An 18,738-nucleotide genomic window follows, 5' to 3' on the forward strand; every position below is an offset into this window, starting at 1 on the left:
TCAAAGAGGGTCACCTGCTTAAGTAGCCCTCCCCTAAGCCAGGGGTTAGCGGAGCAAGCACTCCGCTAACCCACGCTTTCTGATCGTGAGTGGCCATGGCATGGCTCCATGCCGTGGCAACTCACGAGTAGACCCCCGACCAGGAGGCTGAAAAGCAGCCTCCTAGCTCAGGGGTCTCTCCAGCATGCTCTGTGCACCCGTGCAGGACATGCTGGAGCTTCCGGGGGCCACGCGGCCCCCAAACTCCCCAGCCCCCACCGGCTCTGCGGCCACCCAGAGCAGGCTGCTGCTCATGTGCAGGGAGAGTGGGCTAAGCCTGCTCCTCCCGCTAACCCCCTAGGGGCTCTTCTCACGAATCATGTGACGAGCCTCAAGATCATGATTAAATGTCAGCTTGGCACTGCATCAAGCAGTGCATTTTTATGCAGTGCATTATCAGTCCAGCTGAGATTCATGGGAGCACACATACCTTTTCCTCCTGACTTTAAATAGATCATGAAAAACTGTCCAAGCATTGCCCAGCACTTTAGAAATCAGGAATTCAAAATTTGAATACTTGACAAATTACCTGCAGTCAGAACATACCTGGTTAAAACTGTTGTGATTGCATGCATCATCATGAACGGTGAACTGTTTTTCAGGATGCAGAGTTCCAAATTTCACTCTATTACAAGAGTGGTTTGGGAAAGTGACCCAGTTGATTATATCAAATCCAGCTACCAATATCCCATTCAGGTCAAAATAAATCTTTTCCCTAGCTGTGTTGTTAAACGAAACACTTTGCAAGCAGCTAGATTGAAAATAGAATTTATTAGTTTACAATGTCAATTGATAAAACATGAGACTACCTTATTCTGCGTTGGGCCATTACTATTAGTACACTTTTATCATACCTTTCTTCCAAGGAACTTGGGGTGGCATGCATGGGCCCCTTGATCTTATCCTTACAACAACTCATAGGCTAGGCTGAGAAAAGAATGACTGACCCCGTTTTTGAAAGGCTTTTTTAAAAAAACATGCATTGTGTTGCAATGAAATTGGAGAGTAAAGTGTGTAGAGCTGTCTGGGTGTGAAGGGGTTAAATCTTCTACTAAGTGGGGCTGGCAGAGACAAGCCCTGCAATTGTGTCTGGGAAACCCCCTTGTGGAGAAAAGCAGTTAGAGCAGTTGGGATCTTTGAAGAATGTCAGCTGAAACTAGGGGAACAAATGATAAGCAAACACTGCAGAAGACCAACGTGCTGAAGTGATAAACTTGGCTTCACTGAAACTATCTGGAAGTTTCCTTGCGAAGAAAGTCACAGTGAAGCTGATAATGGCCAGGGAGCCCATGTAGCCCAGCACACAGTAAAATATGGTCACAGACCCCACATTACATTCCCAAACAATTTTGTCAGTCATTGAGGCTATTTCCACGATCAGCCGAAACTGGGCTAGGGAAGCCTAGCCGGATTTCGGATGATCGTGGGAGCCACCAGGCTCGCAGGCGAGCCCAGTTGCCTCCCGGATGTTAACCCACCAAAGTAACCCTCTCCTTAAACCAAGTTTGTGGAGCGAGCGCTCCGCAAACCCAGTTTTAAAATTCATGAGTGCCCTATCCCCAAATACCCAAAATATCTGCCCCTGAATTTTCCTTCCTTCTGCCTGCCTTCCTGTGCATATCTCCTTTAAAAAAGTTTTGTGAAGTTTTTTTAGTCTATTTTTAATATACAAGCCGCCAATTTCTGACTTTCTCCTGAAATTTTCTGATTTTACATCACTTCCTCTTAGATTCTCTGATGTAACACCACTTCCATTGTGATTCTCTAGAGTTAGGTTACCTTTCTTCACAGTGAGTATTCTGGTTGCTTTTCTAATTGTTTTAAAGTATGGTCCGATCCTAACCCCAAATATTCAGAAAGACGGCATTGGCAAAGGTTGGATTAGATTGGGTCAGACCTGATCCTGACATTTGCATTCATGCATAGGCCGATTGAATGATTCTATCTAGTCCAATACAGTTACCAGATGCACAATTTGAGAATTCTTTGGCTCAGATCAAAATTGGATGGCATACCATAATTTCATCCATGCACAGTCCTCTAACAGTTATACATTATAATGTCTGAATATGGCTAATGTGTGCCTGATGCATTAAGAGCTATCGATTGTTCCAGCTTCTGTGTCAGAAATTTGTACAGAGTCCACGCTTTTAAAGCTGACCACAGCTATCAGTTCCTTAAGTTCACTCATATTTGCTTCCCTATGTTTCTGATCTGCACATGTGTATTTACAAAACACTGCAATAAAAGCAATCTTGATGAGATCACACATATGATTTTCATTTTGCAAGCTTTTCCTAATGTGTACTTGTGTTCACTGATAAAGTGGTACAATGTCATCCACACTCAGAAATAAGAGGGGAGGAAACAGGATAAATGAATGTCACAACTTTGTCATGAGGCTTATGTACCTAAAAGTCAAGAGGTTTGTTCATACAACTTTTTAGCTGGGTGGGCGGAGAAGGCTGGGGTGAAGGCTGGATAGCTCCTACCTTCCCCACAGATGATCTTCTTTTCTTCATGGGCCACATCCACACAATCCATGCTGCTCCTGGCAGTGCGGGCATCCTAGAGGACTGGAAAATAGAGCCTGGTCTCCAGTTATTACTAAATGCAGTGCACAAGGAACGTGGTGCATTGAAGGATTCCTCCTCAGAATCCCTTGTGTGAAGCTCTGGGAATGAGGCCAATCCCAGCACTGCCCCACTGAGCCTAGAGTGCCAGGCTCAGTGTCCATTTGGGCTACTTGCAGGGCACCTGGGGGCTCATGCCCTTCTAACCAGGTAAAAGCTCAGATTAAAGACTCTGGGCAACCTGGGGGAGCAGTCCTGGGATCAGCTGCAATCCCAGCACTTCGCACAAGCAGCCCATGTGAACATACACAAGGTCTAAACCCTTTTACTGTTGGTACTAATAATACCGCTAGTAGTACTACTCCTGCTAGATCTAATAATACTGGCCCACTATCCAAATTTATGAGGACGGAGCAAAAGCCATTGCAGAGAGCCAGGAATCTGAATGTATTGCAGATTTGAAAAAAGTGATTTTTGGCTTCTCTCACCTCCTTTGCGGGAATATGTCCATGAGGGAATCAAAGGGAAATAAAATATTTTTAATAAAAGAATGGTGATTGACTAAATCTGATTAAATTGAACTAGTTGTCAATCCAAAAAATTTTTAAAGAGTAAATGGGAATTAAATTAAATCAGTCTAAAAATCAGTCTAAAAGCTCATTGTTAAAATAAAATGGAGAGCGAAGGAGCCTAGAAAACCTTTTGAGGAAGTTAAAGTTGAGAGCACCTCAGTGAGATGTTCTCAGAAAGATCATGATAATGTACACTATATGTATGAATCATTTAAATTGTCAGTGCTTTCCCTTTATTAGTTGTTCCCTGTTGTTCAGCTCTGGCCTAAATAAAATAATATAACATTTTGGGGGAAAGATGCAAACCAACAATCCAGCACTGGATGCTAAAATATAGAAGATCTCCACAGCCACCATGTTTTTCCCCTTGGAACTCAAGTAGGCTGGAACAAATGATAACCAAACACTGCAGAAGACCAACATGCTGAAAGTGATAAACTTGGCTTCATTGAAACTATCCGGAAGTTTCCTTGCAAAGAAAGCCACAGTGACGCTGACAATAGCTAGGAAGCCCATATAGCCCAGGACACAGTAAAACATGGTCGCAGACCCCTCATTACATTCCCAAACAATTTCTTCAGTCACTGAATGCATGTCGGTATCTGGGAATGGGGGAGAGGTTGCCAGCCAAATCGCATAATTTCCTGCTTGCATCAGGGAACAGCAAAGGACAATGGACATGGCCAGTCTTTTCCCTACCCACTTCCTCATCCTGCTTCCTGGCTTGGTGGCCATGAAAGCCAGAACCACCGTGATGGTTTTTGCCAATAAGCAAGATACAGCCACTGAAAATACCATGCCAAAAGCAGTTTGTTGGAAGAGACACATTGTCTTCTCAGGTGGGCCAATGAACAACAATGCACAAAAGAAGCAGAGCAGGAGCGAGATGAGAAGAGTGTAGGTGAGGCTCCGGTTGTTGGCTTTGACTATGGGAGTGTTGCGGTGCTTTATAAATATTCCAAGTACCAGAGCTGTCATTAAAGCAAAGGAAAGGGCCAAGATGGCTAAAGTGAATCCAAAAGGTTCTTCATAGGACAAGAAAGTTATAGTCTTAGGAATGCAAAGATTCTGGCCCTTGTTTGAATATTGATCTTCTGGACATTTGGAACAGTCATTCATGTCTGGGAAAATGAAAATACTTAGTTTCAGTTTCCTCAGATATTCCATAATGGATCAATAGTCCTTTATCCAGGATAGCATGGCAGTGACCATTGATGGTAGTGCTGTCTTCTTTTGCATAATTATTGTTATTCTGATAGTATTCCTATTCCATTTTATGTCAAGTTCTCTGAGGGATGGCTGAATATAGGAAGACTTAAATGCCGCAGATGATATAATCTAATCTATAGCCATGGTTCTGGAAACTGGACACTTGGGTGCTATACTTGCTCTCTTGAAACAGCAAATCCTCATGCTGCATTAGAAACTGCTTTGTAAACTCCATTGAGTTGATTCTGATGTGGCATCAGAGCCACCACCATCTTCATCATAACAAAAACATTCATGAATACACATTACTTGTCGGCAATTTTTGAATATTCAAAGCATTTCACATATTTTATCTCAGTAATGCCTACAAGCATCTTATAAAATGAGGTCAGTATTGTTATTTCTGTAGTGTGGAACATTTCTGTAATGTTTGACATTTGGGGAAAATATAGCCAATGCCCTACTGTGTATGTAGAAGGACCAGATGGGAAGAGAGTTCAATTAAAGATTCCACTAAAGAGTTCTATTAAAAATATATGAGAAGTGCTACAGTTGCACACTGTTGTGCAAGGGCAAGAATGCTTGGGGAACACAACACAAGTGTGGAAGTAGCTAGTGCAACAGCTGTACACAAACACAGTAAAGGTAAAGTGTGTCATCAAGTCAATTTTGACTCCCGGTGCCCACAGAGCCCTGTGGGGTTTTTGAGGGGTAAAATACAGGAGGGGTTCACCATTACCTCCTCCTGTGCAGTATGAGATGATGCCTTTCAGCATCTTCCTATATTGCTGCTGCCCGATATAGTTAGAGAGGGGATTCGAACCGGTACCCTTCTGCTTGTTAGTGAAACATTTCCCCACTGTGCCACTTAAGGTGACTCACTAAAACAATAGCCTTCTGCAATTGCTTTGTTAGTCAAGATATCCGCCTGTGGATGTGAATGTGTGTATCCACACATGTAGGCAAAATTTGAATCATGCACACACCTTTGTTATGTGCATGGGTGTGCTGTATACTGTATGTTCCATGTGAATTACACTGCTTACCCTGTTGGTTTGAAATCTTCCCTTCTGGACACGGGATGCAATCGTAACAGCAAAAAGCCTTCCCCTTCTGCTCTTTCCTGAAGTAACCAGGGTGGCAGCTGTTGGTACACACAGAAAGTGGCAATGTCTAGTCCATAAGTGGAAAAAAGTAGAATAATACCATTCAGAAAATAGTTTGAGGATTTGTATTTCATTGGTGTTAAGCAAATAGGTTGTGGGCACAAAAGCAATGGAAAACATCAAATTTTAGAGAGCATGGAACAATTGGTCTTGTATGCACAATACCGGCTGGATTACTCACTGCTGGATTAATCTCTTATTTGGTTCTCCCATGCTCAAGGACTACACCACCTACCGCTAAGGGGTAAATATTTTATTTACTTATTATAAGGTATGAGGGCATTTGTGGCATACAAGTGAGGACCTCTCCTCACTTGTGGTCTTAGCTATTGGGTCATTAAGTGTGAAGGAATTTTAAAGATAGTTCACAGGTGTACATTCTGATGATCTTTAGTCTCTGTTTTTCTCTACCTGCTCAACTTATGCAGGAGCCCAGCTACCATCCCACGCCCCCCACTTGGGAAGGAAATTGGACAGAACTGGACAGTATTAATATTTGGGATAATCATTCACACTGGTGAAACAGCACTATCTCAGTTAGTCAGTCAATTTGTTTGTGTAGCCAATGACCATTACAACATAAACAAGTGTACCCAAGCAGAGAGAGAAAGAGATGAAAGAGACGAAAGCTCAAAATCTAACTTGAAATTGTGAAATATTTGGGTGTTTGGTTAACAAATAATAATTCTTTGTTGTTTTCTAATAACTATGTTAAAACATGGAACACAATGAAAAATGATTTGCAAAGATGGTCCAAAATGTATCTATCTTTAATGGGAAGAATCTCAGTGGTGAAGATGAATGTTTTGCCTAAAATGTTATTTCTCTTTCAGACTATTCCTATAATTAATAATATGACTTGTTTTAGGCAATGGCAGAAGGATATAACTAAGTTTGTTTGGCAGGGGAAAAGACCAAGAATAAATTTTAAGAATTTAACAGATGCAAAGGAAAGAGGTGGCCTTACCTTGCCAGATTTAAGGTTGTATTTTGATGCTGTATGTTTGACATGGCTAAAAGAATGGATAACATTGAGAAACCCTAGAGTTCTTGATCTGGAGGGATTTGACAGAAGGTTTGGATAGCATGCTTACTTATGGTATGAAAAAAGTAAAGTACATAAAGATTTTTTGAACCACTATGTAAGAAGGAGTTTAATGAGGGTATGGTTAAAATAATAAAAACTGGTTAGAACCAAAAACTCCGTTATGGATATCTCCGATTGAAGCTTTATCACGTAAAGAAGTAAATATGCAGGTGTCTGGGGGTATTTATAGAGATCTGTTGCATTTTCATGGAAAGGATAGTAAGTTATAAACTTTAAATGATATACAAAGTGTGGTAAGAGATTGGTTTCAGTACTATCAGTTAAATGAGATTCATAAGAAAGACCTTAAAGTTGGATTTGAGGATCAGATTTCGAATTTTGAGAAGGAACTATGTCAAGATGATGAAAAATTAATTTCTAAAATGTATAAATTGTTACTTTTAGAGGAGACAAGAGAGGAATTGGCTAAAACAACTATGATAAAGTGGGCTCAAGATGTTGGACATAATATAGAAATGGCAGCCTGGGAAAAATTATGGAAGAATGATTTAAAATTCACTGCTTGTTATACTTTGAAGGAAAATTATTATAAAATGATGTACAGATGGTATTTGACACCAAAAAAACTGGCATTAATGTATAAAAATGTTTCAAACAAATGTTGGAAGTGTGGGGATTCTGAAGGTACTTTTTTCACATGTGGTGGACTTGTGGGAAGGCTAAGGCCTATTGGGACATGATATATAATGAATTAAAGAAAATATTTAAAGTGACATATCCTAAGAAGCCAGAATCCTTCCTGCTAGGAATAACACAAGGAGAAATTTCTACAAATAACTTAACTTTTTTCCTGTATGCTTCTACGGCGGCTTGAATAACATATGCACAGAAATGGAAGACTAATGAATTGCCTTCAAAAGAAGATTGGCTGATAAAAACTTTGGAATATGCAGAGATGGCAAAACTTACAACACTGATAAAAGACCAAAGCTTAGAACGTTTCAGGGAAGATTGGAAATCTTTTTTGTTGTACTTAAAGAATTATTTTCCTAATATGGATCTTACAGCTGGATTTGAAGTTTGAAATGCAGGTTGGGTAGACTAATGGTTTTTTCTTTTTTCTTTAAGCTTTAAATTTGTTTTTTTTAAATTAATATTATAATAAGGTAAACTTTATAGTTTTTATTTCATGAAAAGAGGTGCGTGGGAAGTCCAATTGTGTTTATTATGGATGTTATGATTATTGTTAAAATTTAATAAAAATTAAATTTCAAAACTTTAAAAAAAAATTAACTTGAAATTCTAAAATACCTGTCATTAAAAAACAAACTATAGTAAAATGATTCCCAATTAAAATAAAGAATCCCCCGCCTGTCTACATAATTGTGAGATCCAAAAAGAACTCACAGCTTTCTTGATGCCAATGCAAACAACGCAACACTGTGTTGACAAACCTTTCCATATTTTCCAAAAGCCAGCCAGCCTTAAAGTCTCCTGACTCCTGACTGTCCATCTAGAAGTGTTTAGAAAACAGAAAGGACCTATTTCCTAGGTGAATTAAACAGAGGGCAGTATAAAAAATAAAGTCTGTTCACTCAAGCATTTGGGGGTGTGGATTGGATGGTAGAGAAATCCTAACCCACTAGCAGCACACAATCAGAACTTCTGTTTGGATCAGCAAACCTAGGAAAGACAAGAGTAAGCCAGGTGAGTTGTCCATTGCTGAAATCAGGAACCACAAGAATGGAAAGTCCTACAAAGGCCTATCAGACCTTCCTAGAATGCTTTGCACTGCCAGTTCACTTGAAAGCTTCATGACATCAGTAACTGCCCTCTTATTGGCCAGAAAAGAACAAGAGGTGGCCCCAGCCCTGCTGGAGTGGCTCCAACTACAGGATCATAGAGGAATCACCCCCAGCTTCGGTTTGGACCCAAATTTATTCGGCTCTGAATCTGAATTGATTTGGGGGAAAAAAGTGGGTCCCAGGGGCAAAATAGTGGGGTGGGGTGGTAGTGCCCAATGGCTGGAGGCTACCACCCAAATTCCAGGGGGATTGGTCAAAGGGCTGATTTTTGGTGAATTTTTGAACTTTTAGTGTCTTTGGGGCAGATGGGGGCATAACGTGGGATCTGGGTCAAAAGAGTGAGGTGGGGTGGTAGTGCCTAATGGGTGGAGGTTACCACCCCAATTGCAGAGGGATTGGGCAAAGGGCTGATTTTTGGTGAATTTCTGAAGTTTATGCATCTTTAAGGTTTTCCCCCATGAAGGGAGTATTGCTTCACATTCGGGGGGAAAGGGGTGTCCTAGTGCCGGGTGAGGTTGGTGGTAGTGCCAGGTAGGGGCAAAGAAGATACCTGAATTTTTTCAAAGGATTTGGGCAGAGGGCTGATTTTTGGCGAATTGTTGAAGTTCACGCGTCTAAGGTTTTTCCTCATGTTATAATGGAGCTTTCAGCAGCCCCATAAGTGCACTTGGGGGGGGTGCTGGGGTGGCCCAGAGAGAGTGGTGGTGTAGTGCACATAGGGTGCCAACCACCCCCATGGGTTTCTAACCCATGGGGTACAGGGTTCTGTTGTTTCAGAGGTTTTCTGAGTGTGGATTCTATGATAGCAAATTAGAGTGGATTCATGGTGTCTCATTGAAAATCTCATTTTGATTTGATCGGGTGATTCGGCTCGTGCCCGAAATTTCTCAGATCTTTTCGTGGGTGATTCGGATCGGCCCCAAATCACCCGAAATTCGCTATTTTGGGCACAGATCGTTCTGTGCCCGAAACGTTTTGCACATCCCTATCATAGAGTGCTCTCTGCAGAGTGGAACATCCATGGTGGCAGCTCCTGGAGCAATAGCTCCCTATTGATTCCAGGTCTGCTGAGTCCCAGTGGCTAGGAAAGGCAAGTGGATGCACATAACCAGGGAAGCAGGAGAGTTATATTCTCCTTCTACCTTGCTTAAGTGCAGGATACAAAATCTGGGCTACCTTGCTTTGAGCAACCTTGGTTGGAGGAATTTTTGTGAATTCACACAGTTATGCAAACCAGGGTAGAATGCTTCCTATCACAATTTTGATGATCATGTGAACAGGTCTATTGTCTATTATGACCTCAATTTGTTTAGCTTCACCAATACAAAGGTAATTATTAACTGTGCTTTGAAGGAATCTTCCAGCAAAATTTTCCATGGACATAGTTCAGAAGCAGGGCTGGGTAAATACATGTCTGATTTTGTTATAAGCCTTCAGAAGAGCCCTCAAAACCTATCTGTTTGACCTGGCTTTCCAGGAATGTTAAATTGTTGTAAATGTTTTTAATCTGTTGTAACCTGGTTTTCCAGGGTTTAAAAACTGGTTTGAATGTTTTAACTGTTAATTGTTTTATGGTGTTTTATCATTTCTGATTTTAACTATTAATTTATTTTAATTGCTTTGTTTTAATGTAAACCACCCAGAGCCATTTTTGGAAGGGCGGTATTGCCAGACTGCAAATAGCTGAAACAGCGATGGAACAACCCATGGGAAATGAGGCTCTCCTCTATATACCAAACATGACAAATAAACTCCGTCTTCTAAATGGGCTCAACACTGTCCAATGACATTCACTTTGCTAAGCAGGTATAAGATTCAGTGGCTGGTATTCTGATCAATGAAGTTCCTGTGAAAAGACATCACACTAGCACAAAGCTGTTGTGCTAGCTACTTGTGCTAAATTTTGAATTTGCTACTAGATCAGTGTTGTGCTACCATAAAAATGCACAACTGTGGCACATCCCTTTTGTTTTAAAGGGAACTTTTGTGTAATTGGGCAAATCTCTGCTTGGGGAGATTTGAACAACTCTTGCACTATGACAACTTTGCTCGTTACACAAGTACTTTGTTAGTAAGGATGTCAGCCAGCATTCATTCAACACCGAAATGGTTCCATTCGCCACATTACCTGATACCATACCTGGTTAAAGCTGTTGTGCCACGTGATGGCATCATCATAAATGGTGAAGATTTTATCATTGGGAGCATAGAGATCCAACCTTCCCACTTTCATTTTATGAAAGGATTGGTTTGGGAAAGTGACCCAGTTGATAATATCCAGTCCAGTGACCACTTCCCCATTCAGGTTAAATGAAACTTTGTCCCCAGCACTGTTGTTAAATGAGACTCTTTTTAGAAAATAGTGGAGCTAGATTGAAACATGGGGAGAAATTGTTTAGAAGAAGAGACAACATAAGACCTTCCAGAATCAGACCACCAGCCCATCTAGCCTGGCTCCATCTAATCCCACTAGCAGCTGACCTCCAGAATACCAAGTAGAACATTTTTCATTTTTCCTCATTGAGATGTGAACGTAGGAATTTAGGAACATAAGAAGCTTCGTTATACGAAGTCAGACCATTTGTCCATCAGAATAAATATTGCCTACACTGACTGGCAGTGGCTCTCAAAGGTTTCAGGCAAGACACCGTCCCAGCCTTACTTGGAGAAGCCAAAGATTGAAACTGAACCTGTTGCATGCAACACAGATGCTCTGCCACTGAGCTACTGCCCCATCTCATAGCTAGTGGGTAGAGAAAGGAAGCTGAGAAACTGATTTTATGGCAGGCAGGGGGATGGGAAGAAAAGAGAAGGCATTTTAAATACATGTACCTGTTCAGAGCATTACCTGCCATGGCTGGTGATGTTGCAGATTCAGTCTCCCTATATTCATCATTGCCTGGATTTTGGTCCCTTGTGACAACATAGCATGTAAAGCATGTGCCACAGCATAAGCAGCATTATAGATGCTGTAGCTCTGCCCAGTTATTCTCATTTCAAAAAAATCCCCAGGAATATCCTTGAGTTTTTCCTCCCCCGTGCAGGTTTCTTCAGCATTATTGTTAGCCATTGGATTTGGAAATATACAGCCAAATGCTTGTTCCCAGAAATCCTTGAGAAAGCCATCTTCTCTGGACAGGAAAGGGTTTCTCATCTGGAGAAAATTTTGGAAACCTGGGAGTTCACTGGAATGTACTGCAAAGGAAAGAGCCCCATGGATGGTTTGGATATCCCAACCTCTTTGATACATCAATGACGTGAGCTCCATCTGGGCTGTCATAAGCCACACTTTTCCTTTAGGCTTTGTTGTCAACCCTATTAAGTTTGGTATAAAGAGCAACCATCTCAACATTGTCATACTTTCTCCATAGAAGATTACTGCATTGACACTGCTGTTCATGAGCCTATGATATGTTCTCTCCAACCATTCAAATTCATCAAACAGGCTATTGACCTGATTTGCCTTCACCCTTTCTAAGAAGGCCAAACAAATGCCATGTTTAAGAAACATTTCAAGTATGGTCCTCACAAACCTTTCCCCATTGTCATCATCTTTAGCAAAGACTCCAACCCAGGTCCATCTAAAATGTAGGAGAAGCTGGAGAAAGCCTGCATAGTTGTGAGATTCATTTGGGACCATCTGATAGAAGGAAAGGGGCTCAGCTCTGTCATTATGCACTGGAACAGAACCATATGTAAACTGTGGAAAGATAAAACCATTGGACAGGTATGAAAGAAAGATAAAGAAATATTTTCAAAATGAAACATTTGAAACATACTGTTTTATGTTTGTTTCCAAATATCAACTGTTTATAGCTATATGTCATGTTCTGTGTTCAATGCACATTTATCTATCTATGTATTACAAATTATGTCCTGCCATTGAAAGAGCATTTTCCAATATATAAAGGAGGAGAATTCAAAGTTTTTCTCTTCCTGCAAGTATGGTAAAACTGCACACCATTAGGGTAAATGCATTGAAAGGTTAACTGTTAACATGTTCTTTTAAAGTTCTTTTACCTTTTAGTTTTGTACTATTTCCTGGTCTGTACCTTATTCTCTGCTAAATCTCTCCATCATGGTTACCAGTCAATGGAATACAGCAAGTGGCATGAAAAAATTATGTTGCTGTACATTTCGGGGACAAATTCCTGATTGCGGGAGTTCTAGATGGTGAGCTGTGTGCGCATGTGTGTGCAGAGAAATCATGTTAAAAGCCTGAAGCACATTAATTTAAAATTCTGCAACCAGTTCCAGAAGAAATAAATAAATTTAGTACCACTGTTTTGGTCTATCAGGAAATGACCCTTTGGGGGTTTGTGTAGAAAGTGGGGTGGGGTTGGGACTCCTCATTAACTACCTTTCTTTCAGATGTTTAACATATTAACTTTCACTCATCAAATTTTAGCCATTGGTCTGTATTCTAGAGATGGTGAAGAAGGGAGATATCCTCTTTTTCCTGTCTAAAACTTGAAATCGTGCAGTAAATGATGAAAGATATGCCCACACATGTAATTGGCTAAGGCGACTGTGCTATGCGCACTTACTTGTGAGCCCATTTGAATTGGAAGGGCTTTATCTGAGTAGGTTTGTGCTGTAATTCTCTGTTAGCTATGCTAATATAAGTGACTCTCAAATAAGTTTAATAACTCCTCATCCTTTGAAAAATAGGAACTTTGGACCAACCTAGGTACCAAGCTTTCCAGGCGAAACCCCTGTAAAATCTTAAATTAAGTGACCCTGCTTTATAACATATAAGCCTCATGTACAAGTCTTCAGGTTTATGACAACCAAGGCCTCTCTCTCTCCATACCAGAATCACATCTGGAGAGACAAAGGGAAGCATGGGTGATTTATTGTTGCCATTCTGCACTTGTACACCCCACCAGCGGAAGTTTGTAGATGCCCAAGATGGCTGCCATACAGAGGGAAATTTCAGAGTGAAGACCCCCAATGACTGATCCCATCTTGTTCTGGATGCCACACTGGTAGTTGGGGATTAATCTGTTCTGTGTGGATAGAAGTTCCATTGTGGCTCGATAGGTCCACCGTGGCTTGAAGTAGCTGTCATAGATGTGGAAGCCCAGGGTGATGTTAGGTAAGATTTGGTGGTTTACATTTATCTCCTTCACAGCAAATGCCAAGGCCAGCAGATGCTGGTAGTGCTTAGTCACTACCCTGCAAAGAGACATATACTGCATCACAGGGTAATTTTGCCTGTAGTACTATCTCGGCCACTAATTTCTGCTCCACCAAGAACATCTGATCCAATAACTCATTGATGCTTATTTTACTATCCATGTTAGATATATGTTGACAGACATTGAGGCTTTTCTCACAATTAGTGAGAAAAGCCTGGGGAGGGTTTGCAGGGAGAGCAGGCTTAGCCTGCTCTCCCCACAGACGAGTAGTAAGTCTGTTCTGGGCGGCTGCTGCGGCCGCCCACACAACTGCTGGCTCCATCACAGAGCTGGCAGGGGCTGGGGAGTCCGGGGGACATGCAGCCCCTGGAAGTTCCAGCATGCCCTGTGTGAGTGCACAGGGCATGCTGGGGAGACCCCCGAGCCGGCAGGCTGGTTTTGAGGCTCCAAGTTGGGGGTCTACTCATGAGTTGCTGCACCACGGAGCTGTGCCACTGCAACTCACCATTGCAAAAACTGGGTTTGCGGATCGCTTGCTCCACAAACCTGGTTTAAGCACTGGGTTACTTAAGTGGGTTACCTGCTTAAGAACCACTGGGATCACAGCCGAGCCCAGTGGTTCTCATGATGGTAGAAAATCAGGCTAGCAGAGGCTAGCCCAATTTTCTGCCATTGTGTGAATAGCCTCATTGAGGTCAGTTCAGTTCAGTTTGGTTCAGTTTATTTACGGTCACTGACCAGAGACAAAATTATTCACACTATCAAAAACTGTGTTCTACCCAGGTTTGGGAGCCATGTGTGCTCTCAATTTTCAGTTGTGTGGAAGCAACCTAAGAGCAAAATATGGGCAGAAGTAACTGTGTGGAAGCAAAGTAGGAGGGAAAAAATCCATCTTATTTGTTTGTTATTTCTCTGTGTAAACTGCCCTGAGCCATTTTTGAAGGGCGGTATAGAAATAGAATAAATAATAAATAATAAATAATAATAATAAAAGCTACCTAGGTTTCCCTCCCACCTTGCTGCTACACAACCCAAAACTGGGAGCACTCACAGCTCCCAAACCTGGGTAGAGCACAGTTTTCACTTGAGTGAATGACCTCACTGTGAGCCAGGAAGGACCAGTGCATCCAGAGGAGCAGAATAACAACACCTCCAGACTAACTTCACTGCTGCAGGGGCAATTTCTGATGACCTCCCCTTGCCTTGGAAGCATTTTGTGGCACTTGAAAATATGTCCCTTAAAACATGACCCTAAAAATATGGGAGATGTGGCTCCCTTTATGTCCTCCTAATACTGCTCAGAATGTCAGTCACCCTATGCATTGCTATTGTATTCAATTTTCTAGATCTGGTCTACCGGACAGTATGATCTGGACTGATATGCATAGGGGAGAAAGTGAAAAATGACCTACTTACATATGATCAAAAGCCAAAGACTGATTGGGGTGTTCATCAAAATTAATTGGAGGATCAGGCATTATGTTCTGAGAAACCATCCCACCAATGATGTGGTCACCATCTTGAAGATAGCAGTGAAGAATAGGCAGGGGGTCACCAATGGTGCATTTTGCTGGATGAGTCTTGTATTCTGTATAAGGCAGCAGCTGCAGCAGTATAACAAATAATAATATCATTTGAAAATCCAATTTTTTTAACATGGTTTTCCCCCCACTTCACATAAATTTTAGATGCTCCAAGAGTGCACAAGTCTGATTTTTATTGCCACACATCCAGTTAGTTTTCTAGAGCATGGAATACAAAATCTAAATTATCAGCTGAAATCAAACATTAGTTTCTGGCTTGACCCAAGACCTGAGCACCAGGTAAGAATTTTAGGAGCAGAGGGATTATTTATACTACCCATAACCATCCTGATGCTTAGTTTTGCTAGTGGTCACTGGAGCTTCACAGAAGCTTTGACAAGAATGGAATTTAATTACTGGTGTTTTGATAATTATAGGGAGAGAATTTATGTCACAGTGGCATGGCTGAAATAAACATGTTTGGAGGTAGCAAACCCAAATCTCTGCTGACTCATTAATGGAACAGCAAGAGACATGTGGACTTGGAATGATCCACAGCAAGAAAAGGCCACCAGGCACTGGAAGGCAGGCAGATTATGGAATATCTCCCTGGGGAAACTGGCCATTGTTCATGTTTCAATGTCACAAGATTTTCAGTGTGCTGAGCTTTCAAAGTTTGCGTCAGCGTTCCTTTCCTTACATTCATACACATCCCACCCCCAGCACCTGTCCTGCTAATATGTGCAGGAGAATCATTTTCTGTACCTCTACTTGATGGAGTTCTGTTTGACACATTCCTCTGAAGCACCAAAATATCACCTACTATAGTAAATGTCCAAGCAGAAGTTCAACAGCTATAGAACTTTCACAAATCTCTCCTCAAAGCAACGTTGCCTCCCACCTCCTTTCAAACAGGATTACTGGCTCCATCACAGAGCTGGTTTGGGCAGTGGGGTTCAGGAGCCTCCTGGCCCCGGAAGTCCCAGAATGCCCCGTGGGAGTGCGCGGAGCATTCTGGAGAGCCTCCCAATGCCCGGAGGCTTGTTTTCCCAGTTAGTAAAACCAATAACTAAGTGTAACCCAGACCATTTTTCTCATGAGAATGGCTGATACTGCATGTGTGCACCCCTGGGGAAGGGGCTGGGCCAGAATTCCCCTACACTGCTCAGGTAGTCAAGGGGCCATCTTTTCACCCTAACTTCTGGTTGCCCCCAGGAATGTGTGATCTTTCTTGGGGAACAACTCGACTGCCCGTTACTCCACGTGCTTGTGAAAAATCTTCTGCAGCCCACGCTTTGCGGAGGCTTCTCCTGCTGTACTGTCTTTTCATCTTTTCCCTTTATTTTATGTGGATTGGGAAAGGGCAAACATAAGACACAGTGGAAAGTGCCACCAATGTGGGTCTTTCCCTTGACATGCATTGAAGATTAGGATGCAGCAGTGCAGCATCCTTGTTGCTGGGCAACATCAGGAGGAGTGCGAGGACTGTGGGGGGAGGTGCAACTGATCATCTGATAGGTGGCCAGCGGGAAGCGTGGCAGGCATAGAGCTGACACATTACTGGCCTTTGTATTCATCAATCTAGCTTCACTCTTTCCTGAGGAGGAACCTCATTGAACAACAGTGCTGGGGACATCGTGTCATTTGATGAGAGTGGTGAATTAGCAGCTGGATTTGATATTGTCAACTGGGTTACTTTCCCTAATCAATCCTTCTTAAGAGTGAAAGTAGGAAGGATGGATCCACATGCCTTACTAAATAAAAAGTTTATTATTAAGAAGGAAGACATCACATGGCACAGCACATTTAATCAGGTGATGTCCAAATATAAATTCATGTAAGTTTCAGGGGTCTTGCTAGATGCAGGGAATCCTGAGCTAGATTAACAGATGACACTCTAGCCTCTGCTTGAAGATGTCTGGCCAGGAGGAGCCAACCACTACCCTAGGTAATTGATTCCATTGTCAAACCACTCTTAGTGTTAAGATGTTACTCATAATGTTCAGTTGAAGTATCTTCTCCTGACAGTAAGATTATACAGAGACATTATTTTGGAAATGGTTCTGTCCGCTTTGAATCATAGAATCAAAGAATCAAAGTTGGAGGGGACACTGAAGGCCTTCTAGGTTAACCCCCTCCTCAGTGTAGGAAAGCCACCTCTGCAACCCAAGATGAAGCTCTGCTAACTTCCTCAAAAGTTATGTTAATTTGCCTAATACTCAGTTTCCAAAATCAATAGGTTACCTTCCCTTCCATTCAGGTTTGATCCTAACCCTGCAAGAGAAGCAACGGTAGCCCTGTTCAGATTTGCAGAATATACAAATATGAATATGAATATGATGCATATTTAAATACCGCTTTTCATCCCAAGTTCCCAAAGTGATATAGCCCTGTTCAGATTTGCAGAATATGGATAGAATCAACATGTGGAGGGCAATTGGGATAATTGGGAGGGATGGGCCATAGCTCAGTGGTAGTGTACATGTTTTGCATGCTGAAGGTCCCAGTTTCTGTCTCTGGCAAAGTCCCTGGTAGTCTTGCAATGTCCCTGGTATGAAATACTGGAGACTTGCTGCTAAACTGTACAGACAATACTGAGCTAGGTGGACCAGTAATTTGATTCATTATAAGGCATTTTCATATGTTCATATATTCATGCCCATTGTCTCTGCCCTGACCTCCATGCCTTGATAGTTCTGAGGACACAATCTCTCCAGAGCCTCTGTTAATTCATTAGAACCATAACTGGGACCAGCACAAGGTGATTCCATTTACCATGTCATGTGTTCATTTTCACCAGCGAACGGACTGGCTCAAATGATATTGGCACAGCACAAGTGAAGAAAGAGGGGTGCCGGCAAGAGTGCACCCTTCAAGATGTCCTCAACAGACATCATGATGCCCTCCTGACACATCTATTGATCACAGGTGGGGGCTTTCATCACAGCACAAATGCTTTTTAAAACACTACATATTACACTAAATAATATGTATTTGTGATGTATAAATATATTAAATAAAATGAATAAAATATTACATTAAACATTAAATGTCACAGAAACACTTGCAGCACACATTTAAGGGCCATTGGGATAAACAGCCCCCACGTGACCTCATGAGATGAGCCTGGAAGAAATCCTGATGTGCATGCTCTTGCTGGGCACCCCATTTTCTTCATGTGTTTTTGGGCCAGTAGCATTTGAATGCCAGAGTCAATCCACCTGCATTGCTGTGAACTCACAGTATAACTTTACAGTCTTGGGCTTTTCCGTACTAATGACTGAAGCCACAGGGTTCTTACCTCAGTTCCATCAGATTTCTGAAAACCAGAAGTCTTCAGCATTCTGCCCATTTCCTGATTAATTTCTGCCTGTCTTACTTCTTCCTGCCTATTGACTGCATGCCCACTCATGGTATGTCCATGCCCTTGAGACCGTAAGGCCAAGGTTATAGCCCCTACTGAAAGAAAACAGCACATATATACTGTGCAGTGAAATGGAGGGTGAATACTGTATGTGTGTGAAGTTCTGACTGGGAGCTTGGATGTTAGCCCCATTTATTTATTTCATTTGAAATCAGTGATGCTTTTGGGCAATGTCAAGAAACCTGGATGTGCAAGAACTGACTGAGATGATTCCTTAATATTTTTCCTTGGAGGAGCC

General features: G+C 41.9%; 1 protein-coding gene across 1 annotated transcript; it reads right to left on the minus strand.

Annotated features, from left to right (window-relative positions):
* Positions 1–3,403: 3,403 nt before the first annotated feature.
* On the minus strand, positions 3,404–18,488 carry LOC128331015 (vomeronasal type-2 receptor 26-like). The gene is made up of 7 exons (XM_053264380.1): positions 18,378–18,488; positions 14,970–15,157; positions 13,299–13,590; positions 11,261–12,112; positions 10,541–10,780; positions 5,440–5,566; positions 3,404–4,305 (listed from the first exon to the last, which is right to left on the minus strand). Exons 1-7 carry the CDS (start codon positions 18,486–18,488, stop codon positions 3,404–3,406), a joined length of 2,712 nt encoding a protein of 903 aa, XP_053120355.1.
* Between the last annotated feature and the right edge of the window lie 250 nt (positions 18,489–18,738).

This window comes from Hemicordylus capensis, chromosome 6, assembly GCF_027244095.1.
Source record: "Hemicordylus capensis ecotype Gifberg chromosome 6, rHemCap1.1.pri, whole genome shotgun sequence".
Classification (NCBI taxonomy): domain Eukaryota; kingdom Metazoa; phylum Chordata; class Lepidosauria; order Squamata; family Cordylidae; genus Hemicordylus; species Hemicordylus capensis.